The 13,388-nt window shown below is 53.9% G+C and overlaps 1 protein-coding gene across 34 annotated transcripts in view; it reads right to left on the bottom strand.

Moving 5' to 3' along the window:
• CRACR2A (calcium release activated channel regulator 2A) overlaps window positions 1-13,388 on the bottom strand; it is a 176,244-nt gene that overhangs the window by 25,313 nt on the left and 137,543 nt on the right. For all 34 annotated transcript variants that reach the window (XR_014845478.1, XR_014845465.1, XR_014845468.1 and 31 more), the window contains 4 exons: window positions 11,355-11,673; window positions 7,239-7,371; window positions 2,422-2,503; window positions 2,211-2,325 (listed from right to left, as the gene is read on the bottom strand). Coding sequence is in view for 9 of the 34 variants with exons in the window: in XM_085025164.1 (XP_084881290.1) it covers window positions 2,211-2,325; window positions 2,422-2,503; window positions 7,239-7,371; window positions 11,355-11,673 (649 nt within the window). In the remaining 25 variants the exon portion in view is untranslated. The remainder of the gene's footprint in view (window positions 1-2,210; window positions 2,326-2,421; window positions 2,504-7,238; window positions 7,372-11,354; window positions 11,674-13,388) is intronic.

The following is a 13,388-nucleotide window of genomic DNA, read 5'->3' as shown; positions in this document are numbered from 1 at the left end:
CCCCTCCAATGCACAAAATTTCAGATGTAGACGGGCTCTGGGCAGGGGGAAGGGGGTCCAGACCTGTGACCTCTACCTTCCTCTGCCTGTCCTTGGCCATGAGAAAGGTCAGTCTGAGTCCAGGGCTCCACGGAGGAAAGTGGGGAAACCGCTGGGTCAGGTAATCCCTAAAGCCTCTCCCGGTGCTTAACTCCTGTGAGGAAGAGACACCTGCTAGTGCCATCCAAAAACAGCATGGCACACGAGTTTCCATCGTGGCTCAGCCGTAATGAACCCAACTAGTATCCACGAGGACGTGGGTTTGATCCCTGGTCTCGCTCAGTGCATTAAGGATCCAGCGTGGCCCTGAGCTATGGTGTAGGTCGCAGACATGGCTCTGATCTGGTGTTGCTGTGGTTGTGGTGTAGGCCGGTGGCTATAACTCCGATTTGACCCTTAGCCTGGGAACTTCCATGTGCCATGGCTGTGGCCGTAAAAAGAAAAAAAAAATCATGTCACAAATTACAAAGTTTAAATAGGAATGAATCACTTCCGGGTCACCCCACCATCTGCCTCCATTTGCTCTGTGTAGCGCCATTCGCTCTGTGTAGCGCCATTCACTACATTTCAAAACGTACATTTTCTCCGTTGTAAGTATTTTAGAAGCAATACTTTTGAAAAACAATCTGTATCAAGCACATTTCTGAGAAATCCTGGAATCTGCCTTCCATTCTTGTTCCCTATTTTTCTTGGTAATGAGACGGACGTGGATTAACGATAGAGAAAGGAGTGGCCCATCCAGTCCCAAACTCCAAGAGAAGCAGATTTTTGTGTGAAAAATCGTAGATCTTAGGGCCAAAACAAAACAAAATGAACAACCCCAGAGTCCTGCCTGCCTGGTGACACGGCCCCCATCCACGTGTCCAACATCTGTTGAGGCTAGTTCTGTGAGGCGTGTGCCAAGCACCAGTTTCGATGATGCTTTGTGTACAAAGACGCACAGAGAGCAGCAGGGATCTGGCTGGTACCTGCGTTCCTTACAGCAGTGGGACAGTCTGACCAGGTAAGGGCTGGGAAAGGCCTGCGGGCTTGCGGAGAGGGTCCCACATAAGCTCCGTGAAGAGAGGGTCATTGTCTCTTTGTTCCCCCTCCTAGAATCCCCAGATCCCAAAAGAGTGCCTGGCAGTGTTAGAACAAATAAACGAACAGAACTTGCATCCTGTTGGTGGAAGGAGGTGGGCCATCCTATTTGACAGTGTGTGAGAGAATCAGGGGAGGCCTTGTAAAAAACGACAAGCGGCTTGGCCACAGTGCTCTTGGCCTTGAGACAGATGCATTGGAGCGGCAGAGGACATGCAGGTGTCGGGAAGTAAAAAGTGTTTACAAAGCAGCGTATTGCAAGGATACATCAAGAAAACAGCTCTTGGAGGTCCTGTCGTGGCACAGCAGAAGCGAACCCGACTAGGAACCATGGGATTTGGGGTTCGATCCCTGGCCTCACTCAGTGGGTTAAGGATCTGGCATGGCTGAGGCTGTGGTATAGGCCAGCAGCTGTAGCTCTGATTCCACCCCTAGCCTGGGAACCTCCATATGCAACAGGTACGGCCTTAAAAAGCAAAAAAGCAAATAAAATAAAAATAAAATAAAATAAAATAAAATAAAATAAAATAAAATAAAGAGTCTTACAGAGAATCCAGAATTTAGAAAAGAGCCCTAGGCCTCAGTGGCCCTGCCCAGGGTGACTTTGGGGTGAACCTGGGGCCCTCACATTGAAGATCAGCCTACTCCTGTGTAAAAGGCTGTGACTGAGGCCCCAAAACACTGAGCAGGGCTGCTCCTGGGCTGGATGCAGTGGGACCCCTGGGGCTGGAAAAATGCAGGGGAGTTGGGGGTGGGGAGAGGTAGTGGTGACCCAATTTACAGACCTTGAGGAAACCATCCTTGACACTGGAAACTGCCTCCCCCAGTCCTATCTCATTTTTCACAATCATGACACCATGATTGACTTATCCTGTATTTTTCCTGTCCCCACCCACCTTGCAAGAGGGCAGGGATTCTGATGGCATCTCTCCTGTTCACCTTTAGGTCCCTGGTATCCAGCCTGGTGCCTGGCACGTGGGTGGGCCAAGGGCCCGGCCACATGGACGCATGGGTACCTGAACCACTTTGTTCCCCGAGAAAGTCGGGGTCTGAGTCAGATTTCCCGAGATGGCAGAGGGCCGCCAGCTCACCTCCACGCTGCTCAGCCATTGCCGCACGGCCAAGAAGGACTGTCTGGCTGTCAGGTCATACATGATGGCAACGCCGTCAGCCTTTCGGAAGAACTGCTGAGTGATGCAGCGATACCTGCGCAGAAGGGCGGGGTCAGGTGCGAGGGCTCCTGGGCCACCAGTCCCGCCCCAAGGGGAGGGGGAGGCAGGGTTACCCGAGGTGGCGCCTCACCTCTCCTGTCCCGCAGTGTCCCACAGCTGCAGGGCCACCTTCGAGTCGTCCACGCGCACTGTCTTCACGCGGTAATCGATGCCTGGGGGTGGAGCCGAGCATCAAGTCCAAGTCCGGAAACCACGCCCCCACCGGGGCTGGAATCTGATCTGCCCGAGGGGCGGGTCTCCCTCTCCCCGGGCAGAGGAGGCGGTGGAGGGGACAGGGAAGCGGGGACCAGGGTTCTGGTCCTATTTCCACCATGACTAGCTTCAAGACCTTGATCAATTCACCTAACCGCTCTGAACCGCAGCACCCCCCCCTGCAGTGTAATCCAGACCCTCTCTCGGGATCAGATGAGATCATACTGGTAAAAGCGAGAGAACCATCATTCACGAATTTATCCCACATTGAGAAAATGGAGGAGACAGAAAGACGGTCCTCAGATTCCTTCCTTCCTCCCTCCCTCCCTTCCTTTCCTTCCTTCCTTCCTTCTCTTTTTTCTCCCTAAAATCCTTTCCAAGGTTCCCATAGTAAAATTCAAATATCCCTGGGAGGATGGATGACACTTCCAGACTGCCTTCGGCAGATGCAAAGGTGCGTTGAGGATGAGGAGTAGGAGGAGGGGAGGGCTTGGCAGGTGGAGGGGGGACAGAAGAGAAGAAAAGGGGTGGGGAGGAAATCAGAGGCAACATGCCCCCTGGAGATGGTTCGGAGCTCTTAATCTCAGCTGTCAAGCCACTTGCAGTCATCCCGCCAAGGCTGTGATCCCACCTGGAGTCATGGACCCCAGAGAGAGGGCACAAGGCAAGGAGACGCACTGTGGGGCCACAGCAGCCCTCAGACGGGGGACTGAAATGCAGGTTCTTAGATAACAGACCTTCCTCCCTCCTACATCCTGTAAGAATGTTCACAGATGCCCAACGGGGCAAAACACTTTCCCCCTTTAGCATCAGATCTTGGAACAGAGGGCATCCCCACCCACCTTCAAAAAGGCCTAGCCCCCGGGATCCTGACTCTGGAGGGCCTGGGATGGACAGCAAAGCAGCCAGGTCGGACAGAGACAGACCGACCACAAAGAGGCAGTGAATGGAAAAGGTCGTCCCCTCTGTGGTCTCTAGGCAAAGGTGAGCGCGTGAGAGGCCAGGCAGGGCAGGGGAGGTGGGAGGGCCACCTGCTCCCAGGATGGCAGGGCTAGAGGGACAGCAGAGGGACAGCAGAGGCCCTGGGCTTCACGGAGGGCAGCCCGAGACAGGATGCTCATGTCAGGGTGAGAAAAAGAGTGACGTGCCCACTGGGAGGATGCTTGCTATTTCCAGTTTCTGTGTGGCATCTCTCCCTCCCCACAGTGGCCTCCGTGACATTCATCTGTGCTCGAGTGAGCACACACACACACACACACACACCACTGAAGGATGAAGAAGCTCAGCCTGGCCCCAGCTGGTCAGCAGCCTCTGTGAGTGGCAAACCCAGTTCAGAGGCTCCTTCTTCTTTTTACAGCAGCGCCCTGGGCCTGGGACACCCGGCGGCTTCGCTTTACCTAGAAAGTGCAGGGCTAAGTGCTCCCAGCAAAACAAATAGGAGCCCAACCTAAGAGCATTTTCACTTTAGCTAAGGAGGAAAGGCATCTCCCCTCTAGGCTCTGGGAGGTGGGGGGGCTGCCTACTGCCTGATACCAACTCAGGAGAAAGCCAACCACAGTCAACATACCTTGGGGGTCTGATCTGAAGCCCCTGAGGACAAGCCCTCCCCTTGATGGAAAGGCAGACAGGCTGGCAGAGGGGACGGCAGAGGGGCTGGTAGAGGGGCTTGTTCCACCTCACTGGTAATTGCTCTGCTGAAGGATGGGGAATTTATCTTGCAGGGAGCCGTGGACCAGGGAGCTCGGTGAGTCCCCGCTGGTCCATGAGGTACCCCTTGCAGCCTCAGACAGGTGGGCCAGGAAGCAGCCAAATGAGCTCCAGGGTTGTGAGGGGTGTAGAAGGATATGGGGAGTCAGTGTCCAGCAGGAGAGACCACACAGAGTGACATGGGACCAGACAGATCTCTGAGACCCTGCACCTGTTCTTGCCTCAGCCCTGCCTCTGACCAGTTGTGTGATGTAAATGACACGACCACCCCATTTGGGGGGCTTCGCTTTCCCCGTCTATAAACTGAGTGATGGGGATGCTGGGGGGTTGGGGATCCGTGATCTTTATGTTCAACTGGAGTGTTCGGGGCTCCCTCTTGCAACCTAGGTGGTTCCTGAATGTGGACTTGACCTTGGGGACCTGTGTGTGGGTCAAAGTTGGGTGATGGACCCCAAGAAGGGCGGCGTTCCCCTTTCTCAACAGGACAGGCCCAAGGGGTCATTGGGAGCGGGAGTGCCGGTGAGTTGCCAGGGAGGAAAGCTCACAGGATTTCTCTGTGGACACGAGGAGATAGCTGGGAACTGACCAGTGCTCAGGCAAGAACAGAGGACTTCCTGCCAAGGAAAGCTTTGGGAAGAACCATGTTGGGCTGTGGCCGTGGTTTAAGGCAGGGGGCTGGGAGCCAAGGCGGGGCCAGGAAAAGAGCCCTGGACTCCTGGGTCCTGGAGCTTAGCCTCCAAAAGCCAGTCTTCTCATTGAAAAAGTGAGCTCCGACGTCCTACAGAAACCATCATTTGACAATTCCAAGACGCCTGCAGGGCCCACACACCTGTTTTTGAAGGGATCGGCTGGTGCTAAGTTGGGGAGGCAGGGCCCCCAGTCACACTGTGGCATTGTGGATCCACGGTCATGCACAAGCCAAGGGTGGAGGACAAGCCACATTCTTGTGAGGGACTGGGGATCCGAAGTTGCCTTCAATGACAGAGGAGCGCTCTAAGGCACCTCCATGTCCTTTTTGGTGCTATGCTGAGGGTCCAGGCAGCTGTGCTTGATGGGGGACAGCATGCTTGGGCCCCAGGAGCCCAAGACCCAGTGGCTCCTCTGTGCCTTTAAAGGGAGCATCTCCCAGGCACTGGTGTGACATCAGACCCGACGTTTATGCCAGGGAGGCTGATTCCAGCTGCTGCTCCGGCTTGTTTTGTGTGCGATGAAGGGCGTTCTGGATTTGGAAACCCGGCTATTCTCCCCCTTCCTAAATTGTAGGTGTTTCCATAATTGGCCTCCTGGGAAGTGCACATTAGTCTGTTTTTCTCTTTTTTCAGAGCTTTCCATCTCAGGGGCACGCGTGGGAAGTGTAAGCAGACCCCCGATTCCCTGATTTCACCAATAAGAGATGCACATGCCCGGAGGGACGCCCCGGGGGCCTGAGGTCAGTGTCCCTCCTCTGCCTCCCACAGGCCTAAGTGTGAGCTGTGACCTCAGGGGTCATCACCCCACTGGTGGCTCCAGGGAAGGCCAGTCCAGCTGCGCCGCTGCTGCTTCCTGCGGCTCCAGGCTCAGCACAGGTGGGTCACTCCCAGCCATCCCTCACCAGCCACACGAGTTCACACTTTTCTGCGCTATTGTCCCATCAGGGTCCTGATTCTTCGCCTGGGAGTGCTCCCAGGCTCTGGGTGGAATGGGGCAGAAGGGAGGGGGTGGGGGAATTGTTCCAGATGTGGAAACAGCAAAGGCTCAGCAGTAAAAACGGGACACCTGCCGCCTGTGGGATGAGACCTATCTGCAGGAGGAGAGTTGGAGGGAAGGGCCTGGGCCGGTTATCCTGGAGGAAGAGATCAAAGTCGTCCTGGGCAGGCTCTGGGCCAGGAACGTTTGTCTTGGAGAGCCAGCTTGTGAGACCGCCACGGTCAAAGGTGGTCTGGACAGAGCCCTGGGCTTGGAAGCAGTCTTGGGTGACCTGGTTCAAATTTCTCATTTTTTTTTCAGATGAGCAAAAACTGAAGCCCAAAGAGAACACAGGTCCTCTCAAGGTTGCATACACAGCTGGTTGGTGGCAGAGCTGAGATGAAGGTCCAGGACTTACTTCTGCTGCTACATTGAACCACAGCAGCCTCCCCGGCCTATGCCAACCTCTGCCTATCTTCCATGGCAGAAACTGGATGCTGAGCGTGAACAGCTCAGTATTGTTAGTGACCCAAGGGGATGGAACAGCAGGGGTGTGTGTGTGGGGAGGGGGTGGGCAGTATCAGCACCAGCCAGGCAGGAATGAGGACCTGCCTCTGGACCTCTCTGGGCCTCAGTTTCCTTGTCTGCCCACTGGGCTGATAGCCAGGCTTGCCTTTCAGGGCTGTTGTGAAGGCAGATGGAAATGATAACTATAAAAATCCATGGTAAATATTTAGATCCTCTCGATGAATTTTTAATACAGTTGACTTATCAGCATGGTTAAATGGCACATCAAAGGCCCTCAATAGATTTCTTTCTTTTTTTTTCTTTTTTTGCTTGAGGGATTCAACTTGGTGGAAGCTAAAAGGTCATATGCCCTTGGGCTTTGCCATGTATTCCAATGCAAGAAGCAACTCTGCCCGAAGGGTCAAAGGCCCCCATCTAAATACACTATTACTCAGGATAATACTGGGAGCATATTAAGCAGTGATCAGCTATTAATAGCCGACTTAATGAGCTTCTACAATGAGACTCCAGCTGGTACCCAGCAGTCCCCGGATGTAGGACAGGGAAATGTGATGGGTGAAAGAAGCCACCCAGAGCACTGTCCCCCATCCTCCTCATCTACACACACACACACACACACACACACACACACACACACACACACACACCAGCAGGGAAGCAGAGGTCCAGGTCCCATCCATGTGGAGCCTGGGGCAGAGGTGGGCCTCACCTATCAGTCCCACCCACATAGCCCCTCCTTAGGCCCCCTGCTCACAACTACTCCTTTCCAGGGACCAGCCAGGGACAAGAACTCACCCACGGTGGCTGCTGAGCCCGGGGAGAACCTGCCGTCGCAGAACCGCCCCAGGAAGGACGTCTTCCCCACCGCAGAATTGCCTACAAACACGATCTTGAAGAGCCGGTCTGGGGTGAATGCAGAGCCTTCCTCCTGTGGGAGGCAGACAATTACCAGCCTCCTCGCCTGCCACACCCGCCCTTCACCCATCCCCGTGGTGTCCAGGGAGGGACTGGCAACCAGCAGCGCAGTGGGGCGGCCAGTCTGGCTCCGGAGGCAGGAAGCTTTGGGCTCAGGGCGCCAAGGTTCCTTCCAGCATCAGCAGAGGGAAGAGAATCCTTCATTCCACCAACATGGTTGCCCAGGGGCTGTGCTGGAGGCCCTGTGCCAGGCCAGGTTTGTGGAGGAGGGAAGGAGGCTGGCATGGGCACACTCACAGCACAACATTCCAAGTGTCCTGGAGTGCAAGGGGTGAGCCAGGGGTCACTGGGTGCAGGGGCTTTGAGCTCAGGCTGAAAAAGGAGGCAGCAATTTTTTGTGGGGCTTGGAAGGACAAGGGGAGTGTTTGCAGGGAGAAGAGGAGATAGAAAAAGAAGGCTTAGCAAGACATCCCAGGCTGGGCTCGGGCCTCTTATTTCTGCTCCGTCACTGAAAGCCTGGACCAGATGGAGAACACGCTTGTCTCCCTGCATCCTGTCCTTCTGTCCCATCTCACCAGCTTCCCCCTAGGATCCCCGTCTGCCCTGAACATAAGCAAAACTGTCTCTGCATAGTAGTGTGGGCTGTCCCACGATGCCAGGCTATGGGCAGAGCTTTCCAGAACACAGTCCTGCTGCTCCTTCTCTGCCCAGCAGCACGCGGGTCTGAGATCCTGCAGCCCCGAGGGAATGGACCTGCTCGAGGTTGCCGGGCGAGTGAGAGGCAGAGAACGGAGCAGCAGAGGGTCTTTCCTTGGAATGATCATTAAGCCAGAGAGCTGCGTGCTTGCCCAAATCCTGCCTTCCAGTGCAGCCCGGCCCTGCCTGGCCAAGGGAGGAGGCTCTTTAGATTCTACTTAGAAGTGGATTTAGGGGAATTAGCTCTTCTCATTGAGCAAATACTATAATGGAGTGGCAGCAGATATTAGCAGTGCTTGAGTTTCAGAGAAAAGCCATTAACAGCCTTTGGGGGAGAAATCGATTCCATGCAGTACTTAGGAGGAAATTCAAGGTCAATTACAGAAATTTAAACTCAACTCAAAACCAAGAAACCCCACACTTAGGAATGCTGCCCAGCCTCCGCTCCTTTATTCCTCCAATGCAGGGGCATCGCTTTCGGCCCAGCCTTGTCCTTCACTCCCTTTGTTTGAGGCCAAGGCTCAGGGCAGCCATTTGTGCATCCCCAGGCCTGGAGACCGGGGTGACAGTGAAGCCCAGAGTGGGAGGAGATAGCCCTGGCCATGGACCATGTGGCTGATGCTCTGAGTTCTCCTCCTGCCCCCACCCCTCCCCAGGCAGAGCACCTATTTTACAGACTGGATCCAATCAACATGGCATTGATGGTTCAGTTTGGGGCAGGACGCACCTCACTGGAGCAGAGAACCTACTCCAGTTCATGTCCTTAACCTGGGGGAACATCCACCTGCCCTTGACAGTGAGACAACCAAATTGTGGGGAGGGGGCTGGAGAAAGGGGCCCTCTGCTGGCGAGTCAGAGGATATGTTCTCCTCCTCCTTCCTGCTGCTCTTTTATTTTTGGGGGGGTGGGAGGGGGTGGGATGCTGCACTCATGGCACATGGAAATTCCCAGGCTAGGAGTTGAATCAGGGCTGCAGCTGCCGGCCTATACCACAGCCACAGCAACACCAGATCCGAGCCACATCTGCAACCTACACCACAGGTCACGGCAATACCAGATCCTTAACCCACCGAGCAAGGTCAGGGATTGAACTTGCATCCCCATGGATACTAGTTGGGTTCGTTACCACTGAGCCACAATGGGAACTCCTTTTTTTTTATCTTTAAAAAATAAAAGTAATCTGTACTAATTTTTAAAATTAGGAAGCAGTGGAGAGGAAAATAATAATTATTCATAATCTACTCCACCCTCGTGAAATGGTCACTATTCCTATTTTCATGCATTTCTTCCAGGATTTTTTTCTATATAGATGAGTCAATATATGGTTTTTTTTTTTGAGAGAGAGATTTGAGATATCACATATAATTTATTTATATTATTTTATATAAATTTAAATGTATCTATAATTTTGTTTTTCACATATTATGAAATTATAAATATTTCTGAGTCACTGAAGTTTTTCAAAACTGTGATTTTTAATGGCCGTATAATATTCTATTAGATTAGTATAGTCTAATTTATGTCACTATCGTTTTCTCAATTGTATGCTCTTATATACCAACATTTTCTTTCTGGGGTCACACCGGCAGCATATGGAGGTTCCCAGGCTAGGGCTCGAATCAGAGCTGTAGCTGCCAGCCTACACCACAGCCACAGCCACACCAGGTCACAACACACTATGACCTATACCACAGCTCATGGCAACGCTGGATCCTTAACCCACTGAGCAAGGCCAGGGGTCGAACCCTCATCCTCCTGTATATTAGTCAGATTCATTGCTGCTGGACCACCACAGGAACTCCATACACCAACATTCTTGAATTAAATTTCTGCCTGATTTTGGTTATTTCCTTAGGAAAGGGTGCTAGAGGGGGTGGTTCAAAGGATGTGACCTTTTAAAGTTCTTGATTCCTATTCTCAAACTACTTTCTCGAAAGCTGATACCAAGCTAAGGCACAGTGCCTGGCACCGGACCCTCTGCCAACGCGGCTGTGGGATTTCCGGCAGATCTCTTCCCTCTCTGCTGCAGTCTCTGGCCCAGCTAGATGGCAGCCCACCCTGGTGGAGCCAGCTGGGACGCAGGGCGGTGAGAAGGCTGGGCTCCCGTCCCTGCTGGCCGGGCTGGCCTCGCTGGTGTGGACTCTACTTCCCCACCTGCCTGAGGACAGAGCTGACGCTCCTCATGACGCTCCCCAGAGGGCTGAAGATCAAGGGCCTGGAGAAGCGGATACTCAGCCTCTTCCTTCACCCCAACTCCTGTGGCCCTCCTGACACTGCCTTCCCATTTGGGGGGGTATCCTGGGGGTATTTAAAGCCCCACCCACCCAGTTCTCCACCCTTCCTTGGCAAGGGCTCTTCAGAGGAGGGGTCTGTAGGCATGAATCTTAGTCCAGGCCCAAGAATGATAGCTGAGGAGTTCCTGTTGTGACTCAGTGGGTTAAGAACCCACTGATGAGGGTTGGATCCCTGGGCCCATGGCGTTGCTGTGGCTGTGGTGTAGGCTGGCAGCTGCAGCTTGGATTCAACCCCTAGCCTGGAAACTTCCACATGCTGCAAGTGAAGTTTTAAAAAGAATTTTTTTTTTTTTAAAGGATGATATCTGATGCCAAGAAGTCCTGGGCACTCGCGCTAATGTACCCCTTGGGAACCCTCCAGGGTAAAGGCTTGGCTCCAAAGGTCCCACTGGGCACAGGAGAGGTTTTGGAGGGTCCAGGGCCAGGGGAGGAAGGAGGGCTTGAGAAGCCTACTCCACAGACTGGGTGGGAAGTGTCATCATTGTGCTCCAGGGGAGGTGGCCATGTGGGCTGGTCCTCCTGGGGACCTCAATGGGGAGACCTTGTGGGGGGGCGCAGGGGGCGCCTGGGAGTGGAGGCTCACACTGATGGGGGAGCAGGCGGGCACTCGGGAATGAGAGGGAGGTAGGCTGAGGACTGAGAGAAAAGTGACAGTGAGCAAACGTCCCCAACCAGGGACTGGCCTGCGGGAGGGGTTATAGAATGGACCAGAAGAGGTGCCATTTTAAAAGTCAGTGATAGTTTATACTAATTGCCAAGCAGAGGCTCTATCCTACTCAATAAACGTGTTTGAAATTGCGTCAGAAGAGAACACATAGGGTAGAGAGTGGGGCCAGTGACAGAATTCTTCAGGAGAATGTCCCTAGACCCTGAGTCTGCCCGTGATGCTTGGCAGACAGGAGAATCGCCAGGCCTGCTGCATCTGACATCCTGAGCTGCCGTTGGGCTCTGGGCTCACACTGGAGGGCCCAGGTGAACTTGAAGCCAGCGAGGGAGGTGCCCTTACCTCAGACAGGGCTTCTTTTCCGACGGGCTGCCCTCGGGGAGAGGCGGGCGTGAGTCTTGGAGGTGGGGCCTGCTGGAGTGGGCCCTCCACCCCCTGGTCAGAGACCTCCTCCTCTTCTGGGCATTTGCCCAGCGGCTGCTCAGAGCTGCCCCTCAGCAGCTGGGGCAGGGGGTCCTCTTCAATGGAGATGATTCTGCGGAGTGCCCGGGGCAGAGGGCCCCCGGGCCCCGGCTCCTCTTCTGTAAGGGGGTATCCACTCAGGCCCAGGGAGCTTCTCCTCCTCGAGATGCCAAACACATCTTCCTCCTCCTCGGACTGGCTGTTTGCGGGAAGAAAGCAGAGTGGGGAAAACATGGTAAAATCCATCAGAATGGAAGCCGGGAGCTGCCTGGCAGCTTCTGGAACAGGTAATTGAGGAGCACTCACTTTGGGGGCAGAGAGGCGCCAGGAAAGGGAAAAACCAGACCCAGGATTCTTTAGTTCATTCATTCCTTTTTTTTTTTTTTCTGTCTTTTCTTGGGCCGCTCCCATGGCACATGGAGGTTACAGGCTAGGGGTTGAATCAGAGCTGTAGCCACTGGCCTACACCAGAGCCATAGCAATGCGGGATCTGAGCCACGTCTTCGACCTACACCACAGCTCATGGCAACGCTGGAACCTTAACCCACTGAGCAAGGCCAGGGATCAAACCTGCAACCTCATGGTTCCTAGTTGGATTCGTTAACCACTGAGCCACGACGGGAACTCCTAGTTCATTCATTCTAAATCCTTATATAAGCACTTGATGATGAAAGTGAACTAGAAGGTGATAAAGGTAAAGGTGGTGAAGGTGAAGATGGTGAAGGTGAAGGTGGTGAAGGTGAAGGTGGTGATGGATGCTCCAAGGTACTAAACTCATGACAGTCAGCAATAGATGAAGAAGGGCCCTGTCCTCATGGAGGCTTAGTGGGGCTGGAGCAATCATGACACACCTACTACTCATGCAGGTTGTGGGAAATGAAGAACAAAAGGTGTGAAGAACAGAGCAGAACAGATGCAGAAACAATGCATCCTGGCTTAACAGTCGGTGGCCCTGGCTCTGGTCCAGCCCTTACTAGCTGTGTGCCTCCAGGGACGATGCCAACTCTCCTGCTTCCTTACCGTGAACTGTGGCCCATCGGCCCTGCCCACCTCCCCAAGAAGACAGTGCACAAACCAGACACGTGCGGGAAGCAGCCCCGGACGATGAGGGCCAGGGGCTCTGGGAGGGGCCCCACTGCAGCCGTCCACCAGCGCAGGGGCAGCTGCCTGCCCCAGGGCCTTCGGGTGGGAGGGAGGCCAGGAGGAGCCCCTCCATACCTTCTCCCCTTCTCCTTCGGTTCAGGGGTGAGTGGGCTCAGAGGCCTGAGCGCATGTGTGCTTCCAGAAGCATCTGAGCCTCCAGAACAAGGAAACACAGTAGGAGGGGGAGGCGTTGGGCAACGGACATGGGGCCAGCACATAGGCTGTGTCCCTCAGGTCTTTGGGAACAAGCCAAGTTGAGGACTGTTTTACAGGGAGAATCTTGAGTCCAAACGGACCCACTCATGAGCGAAGATTAGAAGAGAAAAGGATTGCCCGCTGAAATGACCCTAAAATGAAGCATTTCTCGGCAAAAGCTTTTTACTGGGGAAGTTCTCAAGCCGCAGTACGTTCTGGAATACCTTTGGCCTAGCGTGACTAAGATCATTTTTGGTTTTGCCACCAAATGCTAGGTGCCAGCAGCAGAGAGCAGTCACCTCTGCCAAAGTCTGTATGGGAATTCAGGCGTCACGATTTATTGATTATTTATCCACTATTGTCTGTTTCCTCCACTCAACCATAAGCTCCATACAAGCCGAGATGGGATCTGTTTTGTGCCCCCACCCCCCGGGCCCCCAGCACATCGCACAGTATCCTGCACACAGCAGGCACTCGATACTGGATATTAAGGGCAGGACTTCTGTCTAGTTTATCTTCGGAGGCTTCACAGAACTCAGAGGGCCTGGTACTAAGTAAGCAATCAGTAAACACTTG

The sequence above is a fragment of the Sus scrofa genome, chromosome 5 (assembly GCF_054392235.1).
Source record: "Sus scrofa isolate SSC_HxYL_T2T_F1_AM1 chromosome 5, Sscrofa_HxYL_maternal_Yorkshire_Landrace_v2.0, whole genome shotgun sequence".
NCBI classification, from domain to species: domain Eukaryota; kingdom Metazoa; phylum Chordata; class Mammalia; order Artiodactyla; family Suidae; genus Sus; species Sus scrofa.
This window is presented reverse-complemented; position numbering and strand designations above follow the sequence as displayed.